The sequence below is a fragment of the Ursus maritimus genome, unplaced genomic scaffold, assembly GCF_017311325.1.
Source record: "Ursus maritimus isolate PB19 unplaced genomic scaffold, ASM1731132v1 scaffold_5, whole genome shotgun sequence".
Taxonomy (NCBI): Eukaryota; Metazoa; Chordata; class Mammalia; order Carnivora; family Ursidae; genus Ursus; species Ursus maritimus.
The window spans coordinates 70,170,647-70,195,488 of record NW_024426663.1 but is presented as its reverse complement, the minus strand read 5'-3'; the positions used below and the strand labels follow the sequence as shown (position 1 = coordinate 70,195,488).

The 24,842-nt window shown below is 39.6% G+C and overlaps 1 protein-coding gene across 2 annotated transcripts in view; it reads left to right on the top strand.

Annotated features, from left to right (window-relative positions):
* PRR16 (proline rich 16) overlaps positions 1-12,841 on the top strand; it is a 180,199-nt gene extending 167,358 nt beyond the window's left edge. For both annotated transcript variants that reach the window (XM_008699011.2, XM_040622553.1), the window contains one exon: positions 11,461-12,841. In XM_008699011.2, coding sequence (XP_008697233.1) covers positions 11,461-12,216 — 756 coding nt within the window. In that variant the 3' untranslated portion in view covers positions 12,217-12,841. The remainder of the gene's footprint in view (positions 1-11,460) is intronic.
* The last annotated feature ends 12,001 nt before the right edge of the window (positions 12,842-24,842 follow it).

Below are 24,842 nucleotides of genomic sequence, written 5' to 3'. Positions count from 1 at the left end.
CCCATTTCTACTGCTTTCCCCATCGAAAAGTAAAGGAGAACAGTATTGTTGAAGTTACCGATTCTGCTCAGCCTTCTACTTATCCAGAAATATTGTTCAATTTCCCTATAGCTAGAATCTCGGTTTTTCTCAGTGTGAGCTATTGCCGTGCTGCTGATCCTGCTGCCCTTCCAAGAGCATGAGGCCATTTGACAGCGTTTTCCATTGTGAGAACAGTCACTCAGCAACTTCACACTCTTAGTTTTTGCATTACTTCTCACTCCCACCCTTTCTCTGTGCCACTTTTCAGGTTTGGAATTCTGCTGGGAGTTCATCAGCGCTTTTTCCACCTTTTTATTAATTCGTCCCTGTATTTATAAAAATCTCTGCTCCGTGTATACCCCACTTGAGAAAATTTTCTGAGTTTATTACTGTTGTTCCCCTTTGCTCTCATTCAACTATGATTTGGAGAGGAAGACACTAAGTACATGTGATCAGTCCCTATTAAACTAGAACCATTTTTCTTAATCGTCACTATCTCATATAATAACAGATGAATAGTATTTGCACAAGAAATATTTGTCAAACCCAGTTGAACACACAGAAAATAAGACAGATTGTGTTACAGCTTTCTCCTGCTTTTCTGTTGATGAGGCTTGACATGAATGATGGTGTTGTTTGTTTTTCTTTTTAATCTTGGTTGCTTCTGGAGGACAGGTTATCAGTTGCCACTTTTATGTATTTTACAAACACAAGCAACACAGTACCTCCCCAAGATATACCGTGTGCTGTCTCAAAAAGTTTCAAAAGGGGCGCCTGGGTGGCTCGGTCAGTTAAGCCTCCAGCTCTTGGTTTTGGCTCAGGCCATGATCTCATGGGTCATGAGATCAAGCCCAGTACCTTAAAAAGTTTCAAAAAATTAGACATTTTTAAGTAAGTTTATCCTTACCATGTACTTCCCAACAAGAATGATTAGATGTGTATGATTTTTTGTTTGTGTGGTGTGGGTGTGTATGTGTTTTAGAGGATGCTATTTGGCTTGAAATATCCTTCCTCCCTTTTTATTCTGTAGAACCATTGCTTTTCACTAGGCACTTTGAGCCCCAGATAAAAGCCTCCATTTCCCAGCCTCCTTACCTCTAGGAAACTTAATTTTGGCTGGTGAACTGTAAGCAAATCAAATGCAATACTCCTGAAATGTCTCTTTAAACAGGAGTAGTTATGCCTTCGCTCACCTTTTCTGTTCTTCCCCTTGAAATGCTTTTGTGATGGCTAGAAGTCCAGCTCTGAAGTTGGACATGAGAATGGAGGTCACACACTTGGGACAGCAGAGCAGGAAAGTAGACAGAGCTTGAGTTTCTGGCAACTTCACGGTAGTGCCTTAGCTACCCTAGATGACTTCCATCTCCAGCTTTGGATGCTCCCAGATGCACCAACGAACAGGACAGTAACTAAGCATGAACTAATACAACAGTATTAGTATGGCGTTTGGGATGTTGTGGAACCAGAGCAGCAGCTGATTGGCTAGGTCTCTAAGAAATAATGTGTAGGATGTAACAGTTGCCGTAGAAATCCAGAGATAGCTTTAGGAACCCGAGACTATTCTAGTTGTCTCTTGGGAAGCAAGCATTTAGTGTCTACCACTTGAGCAGCTCTCCTGTACTGGTCATTGGGCCTTTTCAAAAGTCGAGAGAAGCCCGAGTCTCTCCTGTTTTGTTTTTTTGTTTTGTTTTTTTTTTAAGTTCTCATAGAATTTTTTTTTAAGCTAAATAAATGCCAAAGCAGAGTTAACCAAATTGCGGAATGATTTCAGTATTTCCACATATTAAATTGTTTCTAACACAAGTGCATTCACAAAATGATTACCAGAATTATTTGTACATAATAATTCAGATGCAGCATGTAACAAATACTGTGATCTAACAAAGGAACACAAAGTCGTCTGCTCTATGACGAACTACTTATTTTACTCCTATCAATAGGTCAGTAGCATAGGTAGATAGGTAACAGATAAATAATAAATAGATAAATATAAATTTGGTATAAATGTAAAAAAATATAAATTTGGGGTAATATCAAAAGTAGAAATGAAGTATGTAAGTGATAAATAGGAGGCCAAGGAAACTCCCCACTTGTCCTCATTCTGGAAGAGCCCCACTGGTGACTGCACTCCTTTCTGTTTCATCTCTTCCAGAGGATCCGACTGGGTCTGCTGGTTGCCGTCCTGTATACTGTGCCTCTGCTGGAGAGCTCTTGGGTCTGCCTGCCTTTGGGCTCAGCCACTGACCGTGGTCTAAGAGCTCTGAGGAGGGAATGTTTCCAGCTGTGTCTTCTCTGGGGAGAAATTCCTGTGGTTCCCATTCATTTCTCTTTTTAGATCTTTGCAGCTGATGCTACGTATTCAAAAGGTGGTTGTTTTGATAAATCAATATTAGAGACCTTAGAAGATTTCATAAATTTTCTTACACAGATTTAAGTCGGGGTTAAGTTCTTTCTTTCCTTCCATTAAGTTTGGAACTGCAGTTTTTATAGTTGCGAATTATTACTGAGGAGACCCTGGAGGAAGATTCCCTCAAATTGAAAGAGCGTTTTCTTTGTTTTTAAGGCAATTGAACTAGATATGGTGTGATTTTTATTTAAATAAGATCAGTAGGATTTAGGAACGACCTAAATACATCTGCAGCTATCGATGTAGACAAACGATTAAGGATAAGTACACACTTAAACTAGCTTCACTGTTTTGGAAAGTGACGGAAATGTTCTCTGTCCCAAGCTGTGGAGCTAGGCTCGAACAGTCAAGAACAGGAAGAGAGCTGACCAGCTGTCACCCATGCCTCATTTCCGCCTTCATTTTCCTACACTTCACCCATTCCTTTGTGCCTTTCTGAACAAGTGGAATTGGTGAGTGTGACAACTTTGAAAATCAGACCCAAGCTGGAAAAGCTGGGGAGGGATGGAAGTGAGGTCAAGACATGTCTTTTCTCTCAGAGTTTTCTCTTGTCCACTTCTCTCTCTCAGCATATTATCAGAGCATCTACTCTTGCAATCGTGGCTTTCTGCCAGGGAAACTAAGGTGGAAATCCATGCTCATGGTCTGAGGAGAAATCATATAAATACACACAAGAAATCATATAATTTAAGAAATCATATAAATACATATAAAAAATCATATAATTCCAATAGATGAAGACAATTGTAATAATAAAAGGAGATAGCCACGTGAGAACATAGGACAAAGAGCTCTTAATTTCTTTAACTTTAGGTAAATCTGTTTGTCCTGACTTTCACTCTAATGATAACCCTACAGTGTCTCTATTTTTGTTCTTCATAGTTTAATATTTATAGAATTAATATAAATGAACTTTGGATTTCCACAAATAGCTTAGATCATACAACCCCTTAATTTCTGCCAAATCTGCTTCTCTTGTGTGAAAATATTTAGGGATATTCCCCCAGATACGAAAACTGGGAGCTTGTATGATTCCTAAATCACAGTTATCATTGTTCTTAACTATTCCACAATTGAACCACAGCTCCCATGTATCTGACTCTAACAGAAACCTCCGAAAACCATCAAACGCATCACCTCCCATTGTCTTTTCTTTAAAAGTCTCTTTGTTTCAATTCCTTTGGCAGATTCTTCTCTCGGCATGAGCAGCCCACTTAGACAGATGGCCAGTTTCATATTTGAGAGATAATTTCTCCCTTGCGTCTAATGTGCGTGTTCTCAGACTTATGATTAATGTCACGCTTCTTCTCATCTCCAAGTATCTGCAAACAGTCCGTCCCTCCAGTTCTGCTTTCTAACATTTTGTTTTCGGTTTAATTCCATCATGCCTGTGGTTATGATTCCTTTAGTTGCAATATGATACTCTGAAAGAATTTCAGCAAAACACTGAAGTGTAATTATAAGGACACAGTGTATTCCTTGTCTGGCTAATTTATTCATCTCTCCCTTGGCTGCAGTAGAGTCTAAGTCGCCAAGTAAATAAACTTGAGCACCTTGCAATATGTTCTCCACATGGCAGCTGTAAGAATTACTTCTTTTCTTTCTTTCTTTCTAACTTCATTTAACTAGTGTTAAATATTTATTTTATTTGCAAGTTATAAAATGTTTCACACATGACAGAAAATAAATAAACTCATGTAACCACTGTAACCCAGACTTAACAAAAGTTAACCCTCTTATCCTAATTACTTTGCATCCAGTTTTAAAAGAAATGAAGTATTTTAGCTGTATGGCTGCTGCCTCTCAACTCCCCTCCCCTTCCTCCTTGCCTAAACTTGATGTGTATTATTTATTTTCACATCTTATAAACTAAACTACCCTTGTTTCTATACATAAACAATACAGACACTGAGTATATGTGCTTTAACTTCGGTACATTCAACGTTAGGTTTTTGAGATTTATCCCTACTGATACATGTGTATTTCTAGTTACTTCCTTTGAACTCCTTTATATTTGCACTTAGTAACGGATATTTAGGTTGTTTCCAGTTTTTTGCTATGAGAAAACAACCTACAAGGAACATTCCTATGCTTTTTCAACCCTGTGCACATTCCGTTCGAGTTTCTCTAGAGTAGGTTAGGCTTTGTTCTTAAATATCCATACCAGAGGGTAGGTACCTTGTCCACTTTATAGGACATTGTCAAAAATTCTCTCAACGGACTGAATTTATATTGGCCTTAGCAATGTACAGAGTTCCCATTTATCTGCATCATCACTGTCAACTGGAATTGTCAGCCTGCTTTGTTTGGAAGCACTATTTGAGAATGAAATGCTCCTGCATCTGTCTTGTTTGTCCTCCCTTGATTACTCCTGAGATTGAGTGTATTTTCATGGCTTTTGGAAATTTGGCGTTCATCTTGTGTCAGTTACTGTTTTTACAACATTTTTCTGATTTTTCATGCATGTGTGTCCGTAAGCTCCAAATTTTGTTTCATTCTTTTTTTTTTTTTTTTGTCTAAGTTAGTATTGATACAATAGTGTTTGGATGAAGAAAAATTTAGGTTAAGATTTTTCCTTGGCATTTATGGAGCTGCATGAGGCGTCATTAGGCTATTTGCCTAAGTGTCAGTTTATATCAATGTTTCTGTGTCCTTTTTTGAAAATTATTGGTAATCTACTTATGTCTGTTATGATTATTAATATATCTGGAGTTATTTTTTTCTATCTTAGGCAGTTTCTTTCCTCTTTACTATGCTCTTTTTGTTTTGTTTTGTTTTCTTATTTTCTGCTTTTTTAAAATTTAAAAGTTGCCACATTTTTCTTACTCATTTTTAAAACTTTTTATTGTTTTGGAAATTATAAGTTTGTCTATTAATTCCGTAATGGCCCTAAAATTTTTTTCACATGCCTTCTTGACTTAATGAAACGTAATCAGTATCACATCACTACTGATTCCGTATACACCAAAAAAAAAAAAAAAAAAATACGGTGACCTTAAAGTGTTTCAACTCTGTTTGTTTACTAATCAGACATGTCATTTTTCCTATTATTCTACTTTCTCATTTTTCTAATCTCCCCAGTTAGTCATTAGTACATTTTTGTTTTGTAGTCAATGCATTTATGCTAGCCCTTTCTTCTGGCTTTTTAGCTCTTTCTGAATTGTCATTTATAGTAATTTCAACACCGGACTGTAAAAAGTATAGTCTCTCAGTCTTTATGTCTGACAATGTTGATTTCACCCTCACTTTTACAGAAGAATTCAACTATATTTCCAATTACTTCCTTTCATGATGAAACATATTCCTAAATTTTCTTCAGACTTCTATTGGTTGTTTGAAAATCTGTCAGCCTAATTTTTGTTACTCAATGCATACTTGGTGCCCCTTGTTTTTTTATTTATTTATTTATTTATTTATTTATTTATTTATTTAATTTTTTTTTTTTTTTAAGATTTTATTTATTTATTTGACAGACAGAGACAGCCAGCGAGAGAGGGAACACAAGCAGGGGGAGCAGGAGAGGAAGAAGCAGGCTCCTAGTGGAGAAGCCCGATATGGGGCTCGATCCCAGAACTCCAGGATCACGCCCTGAGCTGAAGGCAGACGCTTAATGACTGCGCCACCCAGGCGCCCCGCCCCTTGTTTTATTGTTGTAAAACTTCTATGATTACTTTGAGAGGAGAGGGAGACATTTCCTCCTTTCCTCCCAGGGTTCTTCTAGCTGGTTGAGGAAGTAAATTGACATGGGACAGAATAACAGTAGAAAAAACCCAAAGTTTTATTATGTGTTCATGAAAGTCCAATAATGAAACAGCGACCCAAACAAATGAGCAAGGCAGTCAGTTTTTGTACATTTTAGACAAAGAGAAAATAAATTTGTGAGGAATTGCCAGGATAAAGAAAACATGCTTGGGAGCTTTAATTAGTAAGAAATTCTAAGCAAAATTTGAGCCAAGGTGAAAAAGTAACAAGGGGGGCATCTGGGTGGCTCAGTCTGTGAAGTGTCTGCCTTCAGCTCAGGTTATGATCTCAGGGTCCTGGGATCGAGTCCCGCATCAGGCGCCCTGCTCAGTGGGGAGCCTGCTTCTCCCACTCCTCCCCGCTCATGCTTGCTCTTACTATCTCTCTCTCTCTCTCTCAAATAAATAAATAAAATATATATACTTTTAAAAGTAACAAGGTTTGGGGCGCCTGGGTGGCTTAGTCGTTAAGCATCTGCCTTCGGCTCAGGTCATGATCGCAGGGTCCTGGGATCAAGCCCCGCATCGGGCTCCCTGCTCAGCAGGATGCCTTCTTCTCCCTCTCCCACTCCCCCTGCTTATGTTCCCTCTCTTGCTGTCTCTTTCTGTCAAATAAATAAATAAAATCTTTAAAAAAAATAACAAGGTTTGTTTCTATAGTTTTCTAGGCTTTAAAATTCCTGTCTCTGGTGATAAGGATGCCTTTTTATTCCTTAGTATAGGGAGGGTACTTTTTCATACAAAAGATTTATTTCTTGCTTTCAGGGGGACACGGGGTTCTGAGTGTCCTTGCACCAGCTGATCCTGAGTAGCTTTAATACAAAATCATTAATATGCCTGTGGTACCTGTTGGGCCCCCGCCCTTGGCATCTACTCTTTTCCGTGTTATGTGTTCTAATGACAGTATGTCTGGGGGTGGGTTTGTTTATATTTTCCTGTTTGGAGCACTGTGTACTTCTCTCATTAGAAGATCCTTCCATTCTGAAAAATAGCAAGTCATAATCTCTTTGAACAGTGCTTCTCACCCTTCTAGAACTCTAAAACTATGAGCTACTTGATTTCAGCACTTAGCAGGGACTCGCACAGCCTGGCTGCGGGCTGACTCTCCAGCCTCACCTCTCACGATGCCCTTCAGCCTAGAGTCTTCTCGGTATGGCTTGCGCTCAGGCCCTCTCTTCTGTCAGAGGACCTTTATCAGGCCCTTTCCTGAGTGGCCTTCTGAAATCACACCTCTTCCACCAGTTCACAGCCACTTATCCTTCAGGGGGGTTTCGCTGTGTTTTCTCGTGGGCTGTTTTTACTCCCCTCTTAACAGTGTCTCGGTCCGTCATTCAGAGTCCCTGGAAAAGTAGTACTCTTACAGTTACTTGTTTGAGTATCTAATTCATGCCGGGTCCTTCCACTGTATTCTCCACTCACGAGAGTAGTGCAGTTGACCTTTGAAGTCCAGAGGTTGGAACCCTGGAGGTCCACTTATATGCAAATTTTTTCCAATAAATACAGTACTGTAATGTACTTTCTCTTCCTTACGATTTCCTTAGTAACATTTTTGTTTCTTTAGTTTACTTTGTGGCAAGAGTACAGTATATAATGTTCTTGGCATACACAGTATATGTTAATCAACTCTTTCTGTTATCAAGAAGGCTTCTAAGTCAACAGTCGGCTATTAGTGGTTAAGTTTTGGGGGTTCAACAGATGCACATCTTTTCACAGAAGTAGCGCCCCAAGCCTTGTGTTAGGCAAGGGTCCACTGTATTTTGTCTGTTTTCGTTTTTCATTCTGTTGGCATTAATAGGCACTCAGGAAATAACAACATGGAGACTAAAACCCACCAGCAGCTGCAGGACCATATGAGAGGCCCAGGCAATACTGATTCCTCTCTGACCAGAAGCCTCCCTTCCGCCAGAGCAGACCAGCTTTCTCTCCTTCCCTGCACATACTTAATGCACTAGAAGGCTCAGGGTAAAGGGTCTCTCCAGGTTAAATAGGGCCCAGTACCTATGAGCCCAGACTGTCCCCCGATCTCTCACATTCTTTCCGTGTCCTCCCACTTTAATTCCTGGGATGTCTGGTCTAGAGCTGCAGAATGTGCCGCCAACATTCTGGATCATTTCTGGATAAATCCCTTTCCCCCTGTGTTATTCTAGGGTAACTGAGCTGATGTGACTTTGAAAAGTAACGACTTCAAAAATCAAATGAGAAAGAACATGTTTTCGTTCACTCCTAAGCTAAAGAAATACCCTTCAGCGCACGTGTTTAACGAGTATTTAGTGAGCCCCTTTTGAGTGTCGTGCAATACCTTAGGACTTTAGGCCACAGTAGTAAAAACAAATGTGGTCTCTGATCTCACTGAAATGAGAGGCTAGAGAGGAAAGACTATTCCGGGACTCCTACTACTAACTAAACAATCAAAAAGTATGTGAATACTTTGAGTGAGAGAAATAAAGTTCCCTGTGAATATTTAACAAATCCACAGGACCCACATGGGAAATTGTAGTAGGATAGGAAAGGCTGGGGTCACAAGGGACTCCTGAGCTAAGATTTTAAGTCGACAAAGAGGAGAGGTCAGAGCATTGCAAGAAGAAAAATTAGTTTGTGCAGATGTCCTAAGCAGGACGCAGACTGACAATTATGAGGGTCTATAAGAAGACCCAGGAGGTTTGAGAGCAGAAAAGAAAAGGGAAATTTATTAGATTTGAGGATGGAGAGTCATTTAAGGAGAGACAGTGATGTGCTGATGGGTACTGGCTAAAAAGGGGCCAGTTGTTCTATTTTCAGAAATTTCGTGTGAGCCAGCTGCTAAATAACTCTTATTAAAACCAAAATATAGAATCACTGAACTCTACTTCTGAAACTAATAATACACTGTATGTTAATTAATTGAATTTAAATAAAATAAAATAAAATTTAAAAATGTATACATATATATATAAACTCATATTAAATAAATTACATTAAATACAAAGGCTTTCTAATTGTTCTTAGTAATTCTTACTTATTTTTCTACATTCTACTATTATTTGTGCCCCTGAGTTTGTTTTTGCCCATTCTACTGCTGCGTCAGTGAACATTTCTGACAACCTCACATGCAGCGATGCCACATTGACTAACTTGAAATTGATCACAGTGGGAATTTACACCAAGGAAATTGGCAAACTTTCCAAATCAAAACTCCCTTACACCTCTAAGAACCAGTTTTAGACATTTGCCAGCACAAGGCTGAGGGAAACTATACACGACCTTGGAGACAGTGTTAAGAATTGATCTTTATCACAGACGAAATGAACAGGCATTGAAAGGTTTTGAGCAGGGAGTCGAAGCCAAGAGCACATACCTATCTTAAAAAAACCACTGACATGGGGCACCTGGGTGGCACAGCGGTTAAGCGTCTGCCTTCGGCTCAGGGCGTGATCCCGGCGTTATGGGATCGAGCCCCACATCAGGCTCCTCCACTAGGAGCCTGCTTCTTCCTCTCCCACTCCCCCTGCTTGTGTTCCCTCTCTCGCTGGCTGTCTCTATCTCTGTCGAATAAATAAATAAAATCTTTAAAAAAAAAAAAAAAAAAAAAAACCACTGACATGACAGAATTGAAAGGTGACTTTGGGGGGCCCATAGGGTACATAATGGTGGCTCAGACGAGGACCAAAGAAATGAAAATGCAGAGAGGTGGGCTTGAAATATATTTAGGAGCTAAAATAGAAGGCTGAGCTCTGGTGACAGTAGCAAGAAATGATCACTTAAGACCCTTAATGAGGAAGAAGTAGAATCTCTACATCCTCCCTAGTTCTGGATGCTTATGATGTTTTCATTCTGAGCCCAATTCTGCCACCATGTGTCAAAGAGCCAGCTTCACAGTTGAATACACTTAGGCCTGAGGAAGGAGACAAATCTGCATATGGAAACGTGAAATGAAAAGATTATTCGTAAATAAATTATTTTAAAAGTGATCCGTAACCTTTCCGTCTTTATAGATGGGTAATCGTGCATTTATGGCACCCATGAGAATGGTCCCCAACATCTCTGCCTGAGGGAGGGTGGATGACCCTGTCTGATATCCAGCATTTGAGCCAAGCTGTGCTTCCTTTCCGCAAGCTCTCTCCAGACAATGCCTGAATAGGACAGAGACCCTCTGTCCCAGATCCCTTCCATCAGTGGCTTTAACACCATGACTCCTCGTTCCCATCCTCCTCTTTCACATCCATCCTCCTTCACATGGGTCGGACCTACATCACTCTCTGATGGTTCTGCCAGCCATGTTTGATTCCCTGCCTCTGCCTTGTGTCTGCGGCAGGTCTTGAGATGCTGTGACTCGAATCCCTCCCCGAAGTGATGGCAGACATCCGCAGTGCAAGTTCTTGGGGCCAAGAGAATTTTCTGCCCCTTTCCCCAACATCAGACAGCTGCTGCTTCTCCCCTTTCTCAGAAGCAGGAAACTGTTGCCTGTGTCTTAGATGGTTGCCCTTCCCTTAATGCTTAAGTGTTGTGTTTTATGAGGGTTGAAGATCTGGGAAGTCCCTGGGGTTTTATGTCTGTGTTTCCAGGGGGCCGGGGGACTCATTCATTCCATTCTCTGCCCTGCCCTCAACCCCCGACTCGAGAAGCCGGTGGAAGAGATATGAGTGAGGATAGACGCATTGTGTCTGGCTCCCGAGGATTCCAAGTTGTCATGATAGCACGTACCCCACCTTTAATTATTCATTACAGTTCTAGCTGTTTCCTTTCCTCACTTTGGTGGAGGCTGTCTGTTCCCTATGATTTGTCAAAGGTGTAACAGTTGATGTGTCCTTTCTATCCTCGGAGGGCTGGAGACTTCTCGCGGCTCAGTTCAGCAGGTGTCCTTGTGATTCTCTGTTCTCTGATTGTCTCAAGAAAAGTGAGGGTTTTGCAGAGTATCTGGCTTTTTTCATTTTTAGCATGAGATTAATGTTCTCCTGTAGCTTTCTACAGGCTGAGCCGAGAGAAAGTCCCCACCTCTTGTTTGTAAAAATCAGTTCTATTTCTGCACCAGGGTCTTATCTTTGCTGGGTCCAGCAGAGCCAGGAATAGAATGTATATATAAATCGTCTATTATGTTCTAGGTACATGAAATCGTTAGGTCATCAAACAGTCCACACGCCCCTGGAGGCTGTTCTGTCAATGTATTGAATGAAAACATCACCCAACCATGGAATCCATGAGGTAGTAGGAGTTAAGGCCCCCCGAGCAGATTTCCAGCTCGACAGGGAGACGTTGTTTCCGGTCTGTTTGGCTTTGGGTCACTGTTCACCACAGTTACCTTGTCCTTCTCACCAGGTGGTTGACCAGATTGATACCCTGACCTCTGACCTACAGCTGGAGGATGAGATGACCGACAGCTCCAAAACGGACACGCTGAACAGTAGCTCCAGTGGCACCACCGCCTCCAGCATCGAGAAGATCAAAGTGCAGGCCAACGCACCCCTCATCAAACCCCCAGCGCACCCGTCCGCTATCCTCACCGTCCTGAGAAAGCCAAACCCACCGCCGCCCCCCCCACGGTTGACCCCTGTGAAGTGTGAAGAGCCCCAGAGAGGGGTGGCTGCGCTCCATCCCGTGAAGACCAACGGCACCCTCCTGCGAAACGGAGGCTTCCCCGGGGCACCGAGCAAAATTCCCAATGGAGACATCTGCTGCATCCCCGCTGGTACCTTGGACAAGGCTCCGGGGCCGCCCCTGATGCACAGACCTGACAAAGACAGGTGTCCCCAGGCAGGGCCTCGGGAGCGAGTTCGGTTTAATGAAAAAGTGCAGTACCATGGCTATTGTCCCGACTGTGACGCCCGGTATAACATAAAACACAGGGAGGTCCACTTACACAGCGAACCCGTCCACCCACCGGGAAAGCTTCCTCCCCCAGGCCCTCCCCTCCCTCCTCCACCCCACCTCCCTCCTTTTCCGCTGGAAAACGGGGGACTGGGAATAAGCCACAGTAACAGCTTCCCCCCTCTCAGACCTGCAACTGTGCCTCCTCCCACTGCACCAAAACCACAGAAGACGATCTTGAGGAAATCAACCACTACAACAGTGTGATGTATGCCATTTCCAAAACCTTTTTGCTTTTGTTTTTTTAATTTCTATATTATAAACATAAAATAATAAGTAATGAGCACTTTCTACTCAAGCAATAAAAAGCCCAAATATATTAATCCTGCATTCAGCAAAGTGGCATAAAGACCACCTGGTAAGTATGCCGTATGTTGTTTATATCCCGGGTATACGGTGTTTAAAAAGTTGCATCATCAGAAACCACAGAACCATGAAAAAGCTGCATTTATTGTTTTTTGGGTTTTTTTCCCCAACCGGCCTATGCTAAAGGGTGACCTGTAGATTTCAAACCGTCTGATTGACTATCAAAGATGGGATTAGATTCATTTTATCCATGCCTAACTCATCTATGCATTAATAATTTGTCATCCTCCTAACTTTGACCAGATGCTTTTTAGGAAGAAATTTTAATACCGAAGGACTATTTTATTATTTTTTCTAAAGATGTTTGTCACTAGTTTTACATTATGAAACGCCAAGAACAATGCCAAAAAGTTTATTTTCTATACTCTACAATTATGATTATATGTTCCTCTCGATATGTAATGAAAGATTTTTGTCTGTGGAAATACCATATGTCAATAAACAACCGTACATAATGGCAAAAGTACATGTTCCTCAGAGCGAAAATGAAGTAGTGGTTCCTCGAATCCCGTGTTAATATTCATCAAAATGGGTGGCTACGCTGACCGAGTTTGGAGAAGATTACAGTGAGTATATGGCAGCATTTTCTAAATTAAATATCATTATCAGGTCACAAGTAGTACTTTACACATTTTCACAGTATGTCTTGTGGTTTCCCCAAGACCGTATATTGAAGGTCTCATGACCCAATACATGGCCAACCCCTTTAGAGCCTCCTCTCACTCGGCCTCCCTCCTGGACACACCATAAACCAGGACACGTAAGCCGTGGGATGATTTGCCTCCTTCACCAGCAAGTTCTCTGCCTCCCCAAGGGAATCCTATTTATAAGAGAATCATAGCGGAAAATAAGGATGCTTCTGGAATAGGATGTTTTTAGTATCAGCCTTAATGCTGCTTCCCCTCGGAGTTGAAATATGCCAGGGGTCTTTGTTATTTTATAGAAGGAAGAGAAGAAGTCCTTTCCTCCTGACATCTTATAGAGGTCCTTCTCTTAAGCCTAACTCGCCAGCTTGTCACTTACGCGCCCATGGATCAAGTTCACTTCCCAACTACTGTGATTTGGATTGATTGGCTATTTTGCTCTGGAACTAGAAATGAGTTTCTCTCTCCTAGAACCTTGATGACAGGTGCATACCTGAACACAAGTTGTCCATTACGTGGCAAGAGGAGAGGGAGTTATCTTTGGTGAAAATTGGTTTATTGTGCAGCTTAATAAAAAAATACTATAATCTTTTGGACTATTTGGCTTTTGATCTCAAAACTTTAATTTTTGTTGCTACAGGGAAGTAGTCCTATTTCTTTGTTGCCTTTTTCAAATAGTACGATGGCAATCTGGCATACTGTTTTTTCAACAACTTCCTATTAAAAGATGATAACATACCTTAGGCAGAATGACAGAAAGAAAATAGGCATTACTTTTTGAAGGAACAATTAAATGAGTAAAAAAAACAGAGGATGTCATGTTACAAATTTACTCAGCATGATTTTCGTTCCTATGTGTGTTGGCCTTGAAGATAATGCAAGCACAATAAATCCATTTTTTTTCTTCAGAAAGTTACAGAACATAAGACCAATAATAAAGAAAAGCCATAATCTAAAATATATTAATTGTGTGATAAGTATGTTTAATAAACCCGACCCAAGTAAACACAGAATTGACTTCCCGAATACCAAACTAATATATTCTTAACTTTTTCATGCATTCATTTAGGCTTGATATAAATAAACCCAAGCTTTCATCATCTTTCTAGATTTTAGTAATTGCTTTCTTTCAAATGTGCATCCAGCGTTAGACCATATGGTGTTATGAGCAGTCTTTGAAGACACGCAGCTTCTCCCTTCAGCTCATCTTCCTTTCACAGCCAGTTACCGTGACCTAATAATTAGCTTTTCGTTGGAAATGCTGACCCCTGTCAATGTCTGGGAGCCAGTCTGGATCTCAAGGTAAGAGCTTCCTAGCAACGACAAATCACTCACGGAGCAGATAACTTAATTGCAATGAAGTATGCTGAATAAGCTGAGTAATTCAAGCTGATGGGAGAAGGACATTGAAACAAGTGCTTAGCCACAACCCGTGAGGCTCAAAGTCTTCTCTCTTTCTCAAAGTAGAGACAAGGGGACCCCATGAACAACCATCTTTTTAAGTGTGTAATTGGTGACTGATGCCAAAAATGGCAATACCTGTTCTGGTTCAATACATTTACAAGTAACTTTTGGCCTAGAAGGCGGAGTCAAATCCCAACCTAAAAGAGTTGAGAGGTATTGAGCTTCTCTTATTACAGTTTATTAAATAATCAGGATTAAATGTTAGATTATACCAGTGTCGGGACTTTCTTTTGAGTGTTGGAAGTGGCTGTGCCATTTCTGTCATCAGCCAACATGGCTTTCAAAATTTAAATTCTCTAGTGTGGGCTCTGCACGTCATGCTTTAAATCATCATGGGAATGTAGCAAATGGTTGCTTTTCCTGAAGATCCCAAAGCAGAAATGCTTTCTCCAAACCCTTCAGGGCAGTTGTTTCTCCCAGTGTGCCTTTGAAGACTCACATCCCCACACAGAGTATGTACCAATGAGTTCGCCTCCAACCTCTTTGGAAGGTGATGTTCCTACAAAATGCCCAAGTACCGGTAACGCTGCTTATGGGAACATTCATTCAGAGTGAAAGGTAGAACATGGATTTTTTTTTTTTAAGTAGCCTCTATTAATTAAATTGGAAGAGGAAAGGGTTTCTCTTGCTTCTCTTGCTAGTTGAAACAACAATGATCCCATTTGGGGGATGGGAGGTGATTGTATCTCATCTGATGAAAGGGGATGGGAGGTTATTGTAGCTCATCTGATGAAAGAAAAGAAAAGAAAAAAGGACCAAAGTTCTCTTCCATTCCCCAGTAGTTACGGCAGTTATAGAAGGAGATAAAACTGATATTTTTTTAGGTCATGCTTAAGCTAAATTTAAAATATCTGCTCGAAAATACAGGGCATGCCAAGAGAGAAATTTCCCACTCTTCCAATTTGTTATTATTATATTCATACCTTCCCTCATTAGCTTACCATTATTCTAGAAAAAAAAATGAGTGGTATTAAATGAGGTGGTTTAATTAACCTAAAAATTCTTGTGTTTGAATTATGCTGCATCTATTTATTTAATGAATGAAGGAATAGGGCACTGTATTATATGACTTTCTTTGGACAAATCAGTAGTTGCTTTTAGCATTACCAAGAAGAGCAGCTGCACACCGTCTCTGAAACTATGCAAGACCTTTTATCTACAGATTCTAATTATAGTTCTTTTTGGATGGTCCATGAAGAAAAGCCTGAGTAGCTCCACGTGTATTTGCACTGAGAATGATGTAATCAAGTCATGAATCACTGTCTTGACTGAACTTTTTCCACGGAATATATGCAATAATGCAATGTCAAGTCTTACAATTGTCCTGATTTGGTTTCTTTCTCCTGATTCTCTGTTGGTAGCACATTTTGCTCTAATGTACACTCAGATTTGTAGCAGGAGATTGCAGTGTAATGTACTTTGGTACGTACTGATGATTTCTAAGTGAGGGAGTGATTTATGAGCAATAAAGTTCCGTTAAGAACCCACATCACATAATTAGATAAAGTGCACAGAATCTGACAATTACTAGACACTATCGCCAAGTCACATGACATTTTCCGGGTCAATTTGTAACTGTGACAGTGTATTTAAACGTTTAGACTAAACATTTGGGAGTTTTAGAATGGTTCAAGTTGCCTGATTCTGAAGTAATGGAGGATGTGATAGCCATTAGGGCACACAGCGGTGTTGAACATAAAACTACAGTTAGCCACATCGTTGCGGAGCAGTAATTATGGAGGGTGTCATTTCTTGGGAAGCCCTTGGATCTATCATTCCGGTCTTTTGGGGAAAAACTAAAGTGGAACATGAAGAAACCCTGCAAATAACCCTCTCTGTAAAATGTAGTTAGATCAACATGGGGTATAAATTGTGTAAGGACCATGGGAAAATGAGGAGGGAATACTGCTTATCATTTTGACTTCTAGATTGATCAAAGACGGGTAAGCTCATATGATTAACTGTTTTCTGAGACTCTTCATATGTTAGAGTTTCTCTGCATTCTCCTATGAATGTTTAAAATAGATGACATTACCCTGCTCTATAAGTGAAGGAATCCAGGACCTCAGTTTCAGTATTTTGCCAAAATCAACCCCTTAGTAAGTGACTGAGCTGGCACTTTATGCCACCTTGAGTCCCCATAATTTACCCCCATAACATCGCTATTTAATTATGTTCTTCATAGCCCTGAACTTTGCAAATCTTTCTTTTATTCTGAGCAGTTATTTTGACGCCTGAAAGGGGTTACCTAATGTTATTTTGACATTCTTAATATGTTTGATCTTTGCAGAATATAAAAGGGATTTCAGGTAATTTAGGAACCGTCTAAAATGAATGAGCTGCTGAATAATGCCAGCCTCATTTTCTTGTGGATTGTACCATCAGTTTCACCTTTCAGTTTTTATTCTCTAAGTTCAAAGGCTGTCTCTTATTTTGGATTCTTTGCTTAAGAGGTTCTGATTTCATAGTATTGATGCCATTTGACCCAGAATGTGTCACTTTCATTACTGGTATTTCATTCGTGAATTTCATCTATTTAATATTGACCCCTAAGCTAAAAATAGCAATTGATCCATTCTGGGGAACCACTAAAGGACCAGTACATTAGAGCTCTCTTCATTAAAAGACTTTCCATCCTTTTGTTACTAGACTATTTTCCACTGTTTGATAACGCAGTTGTCAATTCTCCTGACCACCAAAGGGAATTTTGGACCAGCTAAATAAAGCAACCATGGGCCCTGGAGTGGTTTAGGGTTGATACTGACAAGACACGTGATATCTAACCCTTGTCAAGGACTGACTTTGTGCCAAACATTCTTCTACGTGTTTTGTATGTATTATTTTTCCCTCATGCCACCATTTTCTCTCAGAGCAACCCAATGCCTCAGACACTGTTATTATCTACATTTTGCAAATGAACCTGTGGCACTAGAGTGGGGCTGCCCAAGATAGTAGAGCCAGGAAGTGGCCAAGCCAGAACTGTAAGGCAGGCACTTAGCCCCCATGGCCCAGTTCTTCACCACCTTTCACAGCTGCCTAGAGCATAGCCCCTGCGTTGTGCTTGGGTCACCTGTGCAGCTGAAGGTCACCATGTCACTGGAACTTGTCTGAAGCTGTCAAAAGGTAGACCATGAGAGAAGAACAAGTGCATTTCTGTGTAAGTCAACATAGTCTAGGCCTGCTGTGTTAGCAAACAACTCTAGTATCTCAGAGGGACCGGAGTTATTTCTTGATCACTCTTAAGTTCATCCTGAGTCCGGGAGACTCTCCAGGCAGTCCTTCCGCAATATGGGCTGCCCTGGTTGTGCAGAACCATCACCTGGTCAACGGAGGATGGGCTACTGGAGAGTCTTACCTGTGCGTTTACCTCAGCCCCTATACACGTCATCGGCCAAGTCACCATATTCCCGAGAAAGGGAAGGAGATCTGCATATCCGTGGGTACAAGTCATGCCTACCACCATCTGTAAGGGGTAATTTTTTGGTGTGTGTATAATTTGAATATATTATAGATTATTATAGACACCCCCTTTCCTTTCCTTTTCATATTATTTGATGCTCATTTAATCTCATCATAAATTGGGATGACATCGGATTTTAAACAAAGATGGGGAGAAAAGAAGTGAACTTAACAACAGCCCTGCTAAAACCTTATTGGAGGGAATTGACAACATTTACTAACATGAGAGAGAGAAGTTCTGTTGCAGGCTTCAGCTACCATATTTGCATTCCATCTGAGGATACTCACCAACTTACGTTTTGTAGTTGAGCATTTTAGATCGCGTATTGAATTTTCAGTAGTCAAATTTCTAAAGATCTTTTTTTAGTAAATTAGGTTGCTGTATGAATAATTATCCCTATCAGAATAGATAAAACTAATTTGAAGACACATGTTTATCCAGAATAGTCCAAAGAAATACAAAACTCTACTACAGAAATTTAGGTCATTGATGATATAAATTATGACTTGTGTTTATAATGTTCATTTAAGCCGCAGTGTATTAGGATAAAAATGTAAACTTGAAAGCAGAAGGTCTGGATTTGAGTCTCAATTTTCCCAACTCCCAAGTAGTCCAGGTCAAATTACAAAACCGGGTGTGAGGCTTATTTTCAAATGAAGATAATGGTGCCCCTCTTTTCTACCCAATAGGGCTCTTGAATCATTATCCTCTTCCCTTTGTATATTCTGGGCTCACCCAATCCTTTTTTTTTTTTTTTTTTTTTTTTTTTTTCAGGGGCAAGGACAGTAATATCAACAGGAGGATGCTGCCATTTTTGCACAAACCCCAAATGAACTTCTAAGGCGTCAGGACCATACTCAAGCTCTTAGGCAGCAAGGCTGAAAGGTAAAACAGACAAAGCCCCACAGGCAGGCAACTTCAGGGTACAGCAAGCTACTGAATGGGCAGAATCATCAAAGCGTTCCACCTCATTCTTTGCATATGTCATTTATTTGTCCCAACTCCAACGCCTTTTTAGTTCATGTCTCTTTTGCGGTCCCCAAAATAGAAATAATGTGCATTTCCCTTGCTTTCTTTTGCCTGTTCCTTCACACGGTCTTAGATCTCTACTTGTTATCCACATTGCCCCTTTCAGACATTTTATTTCTACTATCGTCACACTGACACACTTGACCATCCCCTACTACTTCCCAATTTGCTAATATCTTTCTCTGTTTCTCCTCTAAAGAGTCCCACCTTCCAACATATTGGCATAAGGCTCTAATAATTTAATGAATGTGAAAGTCCTTTATGAACAGTAAAATCCTCAAACAAATGCCTGTCATTGTTATCGTTTTGTGATACTTCTTGTCAAATTCCTCTGCTCCTTGTTAATCTCGTAGATTGATTTGTATTTGCCTAAATTCACACTAATGATATTTTATTCATGTCATTTATACAGTAATTATTTTCCTTAGATGTTTTTATGCTTACTGTGATCAAGGAAACTATTTTCTTAGAACCTTGCCAATTCATACATAGAAGTCTCATTTTTGATTTATTAAATTTTATGAATTAGCAATTCAGAAGATGAACATGACGGAAATCCTAGGTGACTACAACAGAAAGCACAGTTTACTAAACTGTTTTGACAAGTGTAGCTTAGTTTTAATTTTTTATGATAATAATTAATAGCACATGAGTAAATTCATTTAGAATATAATTTGTCAAACTAATTAAAGTCTAATACCATTAGGCCTTTATAAATCTTCTAAAAATGTTTGTTCGACTAGGGTATTAAATCATCAGGCTTTTGTTTAAAAAGAGAATGTGTACGTTTGTGATTAAAAACATCATTTATCAATGATATTATTAAAATCTGACAAAGCATTAACTATAGTTTTGCTTTAAATGAAGTCTGATGTATTTGAGTACATGTTTCAGTGAGGTACCTTTCAGAAGGACTAAGAAGTAAAGTTTTGATCATAGCAATTAATGGATTAAGTATAAATAAATACATATTGCTAATGAAAGTCCAGAATTATCATCTGGAACTTTTTCTGCCAATTCAAACTCCTCAGGACAAAAACAAGATATTTGTATTTACTTTACCTCCTTTTTTAAAACCTCATAGTTGTAACCAAATGACAACTGTATTTTGCTTGATATTTGAAATACACTACTGACATTCTGGTTTTTAATTTTTTTCAATTTATTTATTTGAGCCAAAGTTGGTTTACCTTTTTGCTCTCAAGTTGTTATTTCTATTTTTTTATTTAAATTCAATTAATTAACATATAATGTATTATTAGTTTCAGAGGTAGAGGTCAGTGATTTATCAGTCTTACATAATACCCAGTGCTCATTACATCACATGCCCTACTTAATGTCCATCACCCAGTTTCCCTATCCCTCTACCCCTAACCTTCAGCAATCTTCAGTTTATTTCCTATGATTAAGAGTCACTTATAGTTTGTCTCCCCCCATTTTGTCTTGTTTTATCTTTTCCTCTCTTCCCCTATGATCCTGTTTTGTTTTTTAAATTCCACAGATAAGTGCAATCAAAGGATAGTTGTCTTTCTCTGATTGACTTCTTTTGTTCAGCATAATACCCTCTAGTTCCATCCATATCATTACAAATGGCAAGATTTTTTGACGGCTGAGTAGTATTCCATTGTATATATATATACTACTTCTTTATCCATTCATTAGCCGATGGACATCTGGGCTCTTTCCATAGTTTGGCTATTGTGGACATTGCTGCTAAAGACATTGGGGAGCAGGTGCTCCTTCAGATCACTACATTTGTATCTTTGGGGGAAAATACCTACTAGTGCAATTGCTGGGTCATAGGGTAGTTCTGTTTTCAACTTCTTGAGGAACCTCCATACTATTCTTCAGAGTGGCTGCACCAGTTTGCATTCCCACCAACAGTGTAAGAGGGTTCCCCTTTCTCTGCATCCTCTCCAACAACTGTCGTTTACTGAGTGGTTAATTTTAGCCATTCTGACCGGTGTGAGGTGGTATCTCATTGTGGTTTTGATTTGTATTTCCCTGATGCCGAGTGATGTTGGACATTTTTTCATGTGTCTGTTGGCCATTTGTATGTCTTCTTTGCAGAAATGTCTGTTCACGTCTTCTCCCCATTTCTTGACTGGATTTTTTTTTCTTTGGGTGTTGAGTTTAATAAGTTCTTTATAGATTTGACATTCTTTTTTTTAATAGGTTTCTTTTTCTGAGTGGACTTAATTATCATTACAGAGAAAATATTAAAAATAGCTCCTCCATATCACTTCCGAGCATCAAAGCTCCAATTTTCAGCTGTATTTAACTCCTTCCTCTCCCTGTTCCTTTTATCCAAGTAATTTGTATTTTTTGCTATCTTTTTTTTTTTTTTTTTTTGTAATTCATTCCCAGTGACACTCTATTCAGAGAGGCTTTTAGCCCCTCAATTTCAGTGTTTCATTTGCTACCTTCCTGGTCACTTGACCTCTTGCCTGAACTTCTACTTGATTCTGCAGGTATCCAACAGAGAGATTTTTCTTTCATCATTTCATCTCAGCCCAGAAATGTCGAAGGCTTAGGACAATCTGCTATTTAAAATGGGCCTGGCAGTTCTAGCAAAAACCCTTCCAAGGCTACTTTTACAACCTCCCAATCCAGGGAGCCCAACACTGGTAAGACTGCTCCAGCCAAGTGGACTCCGGAACCGGCCCCCTGACATGAATTACTCATTTCCCATTGCTGCACCTTTTCTTGGCCATGTGCCCTGAGCCTGAAATAATTGCTCCTTTCTGTTGTGGTTTTGTAAATCTTGCTCCATAGAGTCCCACCATTTAGCTGAATCCTTTCCTCATCAATCTACCAATCAATTCATCAAATAAAAAATTTAAAAATTTTAACACCACCACAGTGGTAAAATGGTTACAACATAGGTAAAAATTCAAAAAGGAAAACATAAAGATGTATATGGGGAAAAAAGGAATTAAATTAGTAATTAACTAGTAGATAAATATAAAGTGTATGTCTTCTCTTAAATTAACAAAATTACATAAAGGCAGTTCTGATACCCGTTTTCACTGGCAAAAAAAAATAATGTACAGTATTAAAGTAGAAGAAACTTACAGTCCCATCACTTAGTAGCTTAGAAAATTGACCTCCCAGTATGACAAATAAACTCATGTAAATCTATGTACAGAAATGTGCGCTTCTTCACTTGATATAAAATGTATTCCTTTTAAAGATTTGATTGGTTGATTGAAGACAGTGCGAGAGAGCACATGCAAGCAGGGGGGAAGGGGCAGAGGGGAAGAAAGAGGGAAAAGGGCTGAGCACAGAGCTCGAAGCTGGCTTGATCTCAAAACCCTGAGATCATGACCTGAGCCAAAATCAAGAGTCAGATGTTCAACCAACTGAGCCACCCAGGCGCCCCTAAAATTTATTCCCATTAACTTAAAACAAGCAGTTTCCAGTAGAAGACAGATTGCTACATTATCGGTGTGGGAGAATCAGAGTCTTGGCAGAGAAGAACAAGCAAGAAAATGTGAGCTAATAATGTGAGGGACTGTCACATACGCAGAAAGTGCTAGGCAAAAGGAAGGAAGGGAAGTGAAAAGGAAATTGAAGAGCAATTAAAATCTTGTACTTAAATGAATACATGAATACAAGGGAGAAAATGAAGGTTATGCACTTAAATTGTATGTGAAGGTTTAGTTGTCCTTTTTATCATTTCAACAAAGATTATATAACACACCACTCCTATATTTTATGTTTTTATTTTTTTAATTTGAAGGTACACTCTACTTTGACTAATAGCATGAAGAAAAGCCACTTTTTCCTCTCAAGATGTATATAGCTGAGAAGAGGGATTTCGGAGAGACAATTCTGCCTGTAGATGTTCCCATGAGAACGAGGGTTTCAGTTGGGTTTATATTTAGTCTTTCAACTGCAGGCATTTACGATCCACCTCGCCCTAAGCTCTATCCAAGTCGCTAGGATGATGTAATGGGGACAGGAAAGAATGCTCCCTGCTGGCAAGGACTGCAGTGCCAGATTCAAAGACAAAAGAGGTAAATAACAATTTGCAACTGAAATTGTGTCCAGGACATTCTCCTTAAACCGCCCTAAATCTGTCTCCACTTACTGGAATCAATATACAAAGTTACAAGACTTTTATTCTCATTGAGAAAATTCAGATTTTTTTCCCATGGTTTTGCCCAGTATTCTCTTCTTCTTTCTTTTTAAAGACTTATTTGAGAGAGAGAGAGAGAGAGCATACATGAGTAGGGGGAGGGGCAGAGTGGGAGAATCTCAAGCCGACTCCCCGCTGAGCACGGAGCCTGACATGAGGCTCCATCCCAGGACCCTGAGATCATGAGCTGAGCCAAAACCAAGAGTCCGGCACTCAACCAGCTGAGCCACCCAGGTGCCCCCGTTTTGTCCAGTATTTACATCAAATGTGTTTCCCAAGACTAGCTAAACTAAACTTCAGGTTTTATTTTCGGGAGAGTATCTACCATGTGAACCAGGAGTAGGTCACCTTCTTTCTACAGCATTTGATAAAATTGCTTTGATAAAGATACAGCAGCCATCTCAGTATGTATCTGTGGACTGTATTCATAGATCGAACAATAAGGTGGAAAGTGTTGTGTAGATTACTTCCTATTCTCCTAGCTTTTTCTATTGCTCTTATTAAATGCATTGCTCCTTACAGTGTTCGGGCAGGGTGGAGAGATATCTGAAGAGGCTGTTTTTATATCCTTGGTTCAGTTGTGTGAGTTTCCTCATTGAGAGTTTTAAAGTGTGACATTTACTTAGCTTACAGTTATAAAGGTTAGTCGTAATAAATTTCCTAATCCATGAAATGAGGGAAGATGCTCCGTAGTTCTTGTAACCTATGGGCTGATATAAAAAGCTGCTGATTACTTTATACACACTCATCTTTAGGAGAACAGGGCAATGGGGTTGGCTTTGGCAGTATATACTACCTCAAAGTATCTTGGAAACTTTTCTTTCCTTTTTTCCCCCAGTATTATGTATTCCCTCAGAGTTGTGGGTTTTTTTTTTTTTAATTATATTGTTGTGATTACCATGTTATTTTAACAATTAGTTTTTTTAATGCTTTTTTTTTAGTTAACATATTATTTGTTTCAGGGGTACGGGTCTGTGATTCATCAGTCTTACGTAACACCCGGTGTTCACCACAACACATACCCTCCCCGATGTCCATCCCCCAGTCATCCCATCCCTCCACCCTCCTGCCCTCCAGCAACCCTCAGTTTGTTTCCTATAATTAAGAGCCTCTTATGGTTTGTCTCCCTCTCTGGTTTCCTCTTGTTTCAATTTTTCCTCTCTTCCTCTATAATCCTCTGCCTTGTTTCTTAAATTCTGCATATCAGTGAGATCGTAGGATAATTGTCTTTCTCTAATTGACTTATTTCACTTAGGATAATACCCTCGAGTTCATCCACATCGTTGCAAATGGCAAGATTTCGTTTTTTTTGTTTTTGTTTTTGTTTTTGTTTTTTTGGTGGCTGCATAACAATTAGTTTTTATATGGCTCTTTGCTGTACCAGGATGTGAGCCTCTCTAGGACTTGGACCATAATCTAAGTAACTTTCTTCCTTCCTTTCTTTCTTTCCTTTTTTCCTTCCACATTTCTTTCTCTTTTTTATTAAAATTTATTATTATTATTATTATTATTATTATTATTATCTTTTGACCCCTACACCCATTTCTCTTTGGCCCTGGTCTCTAGCAACTACAAATCTATTCTCCATATCCATGAGCTTAGGTGTTTTTGTTTGTTCTTTTAAGATTCCACATATGTACCACCTCAAGGTGTCCTAGACTTTTCTACAATGAATGACACTGACAATGCATCAAAGTTTCAGCAAACACAGAATTTTTTTTCTGTCAAA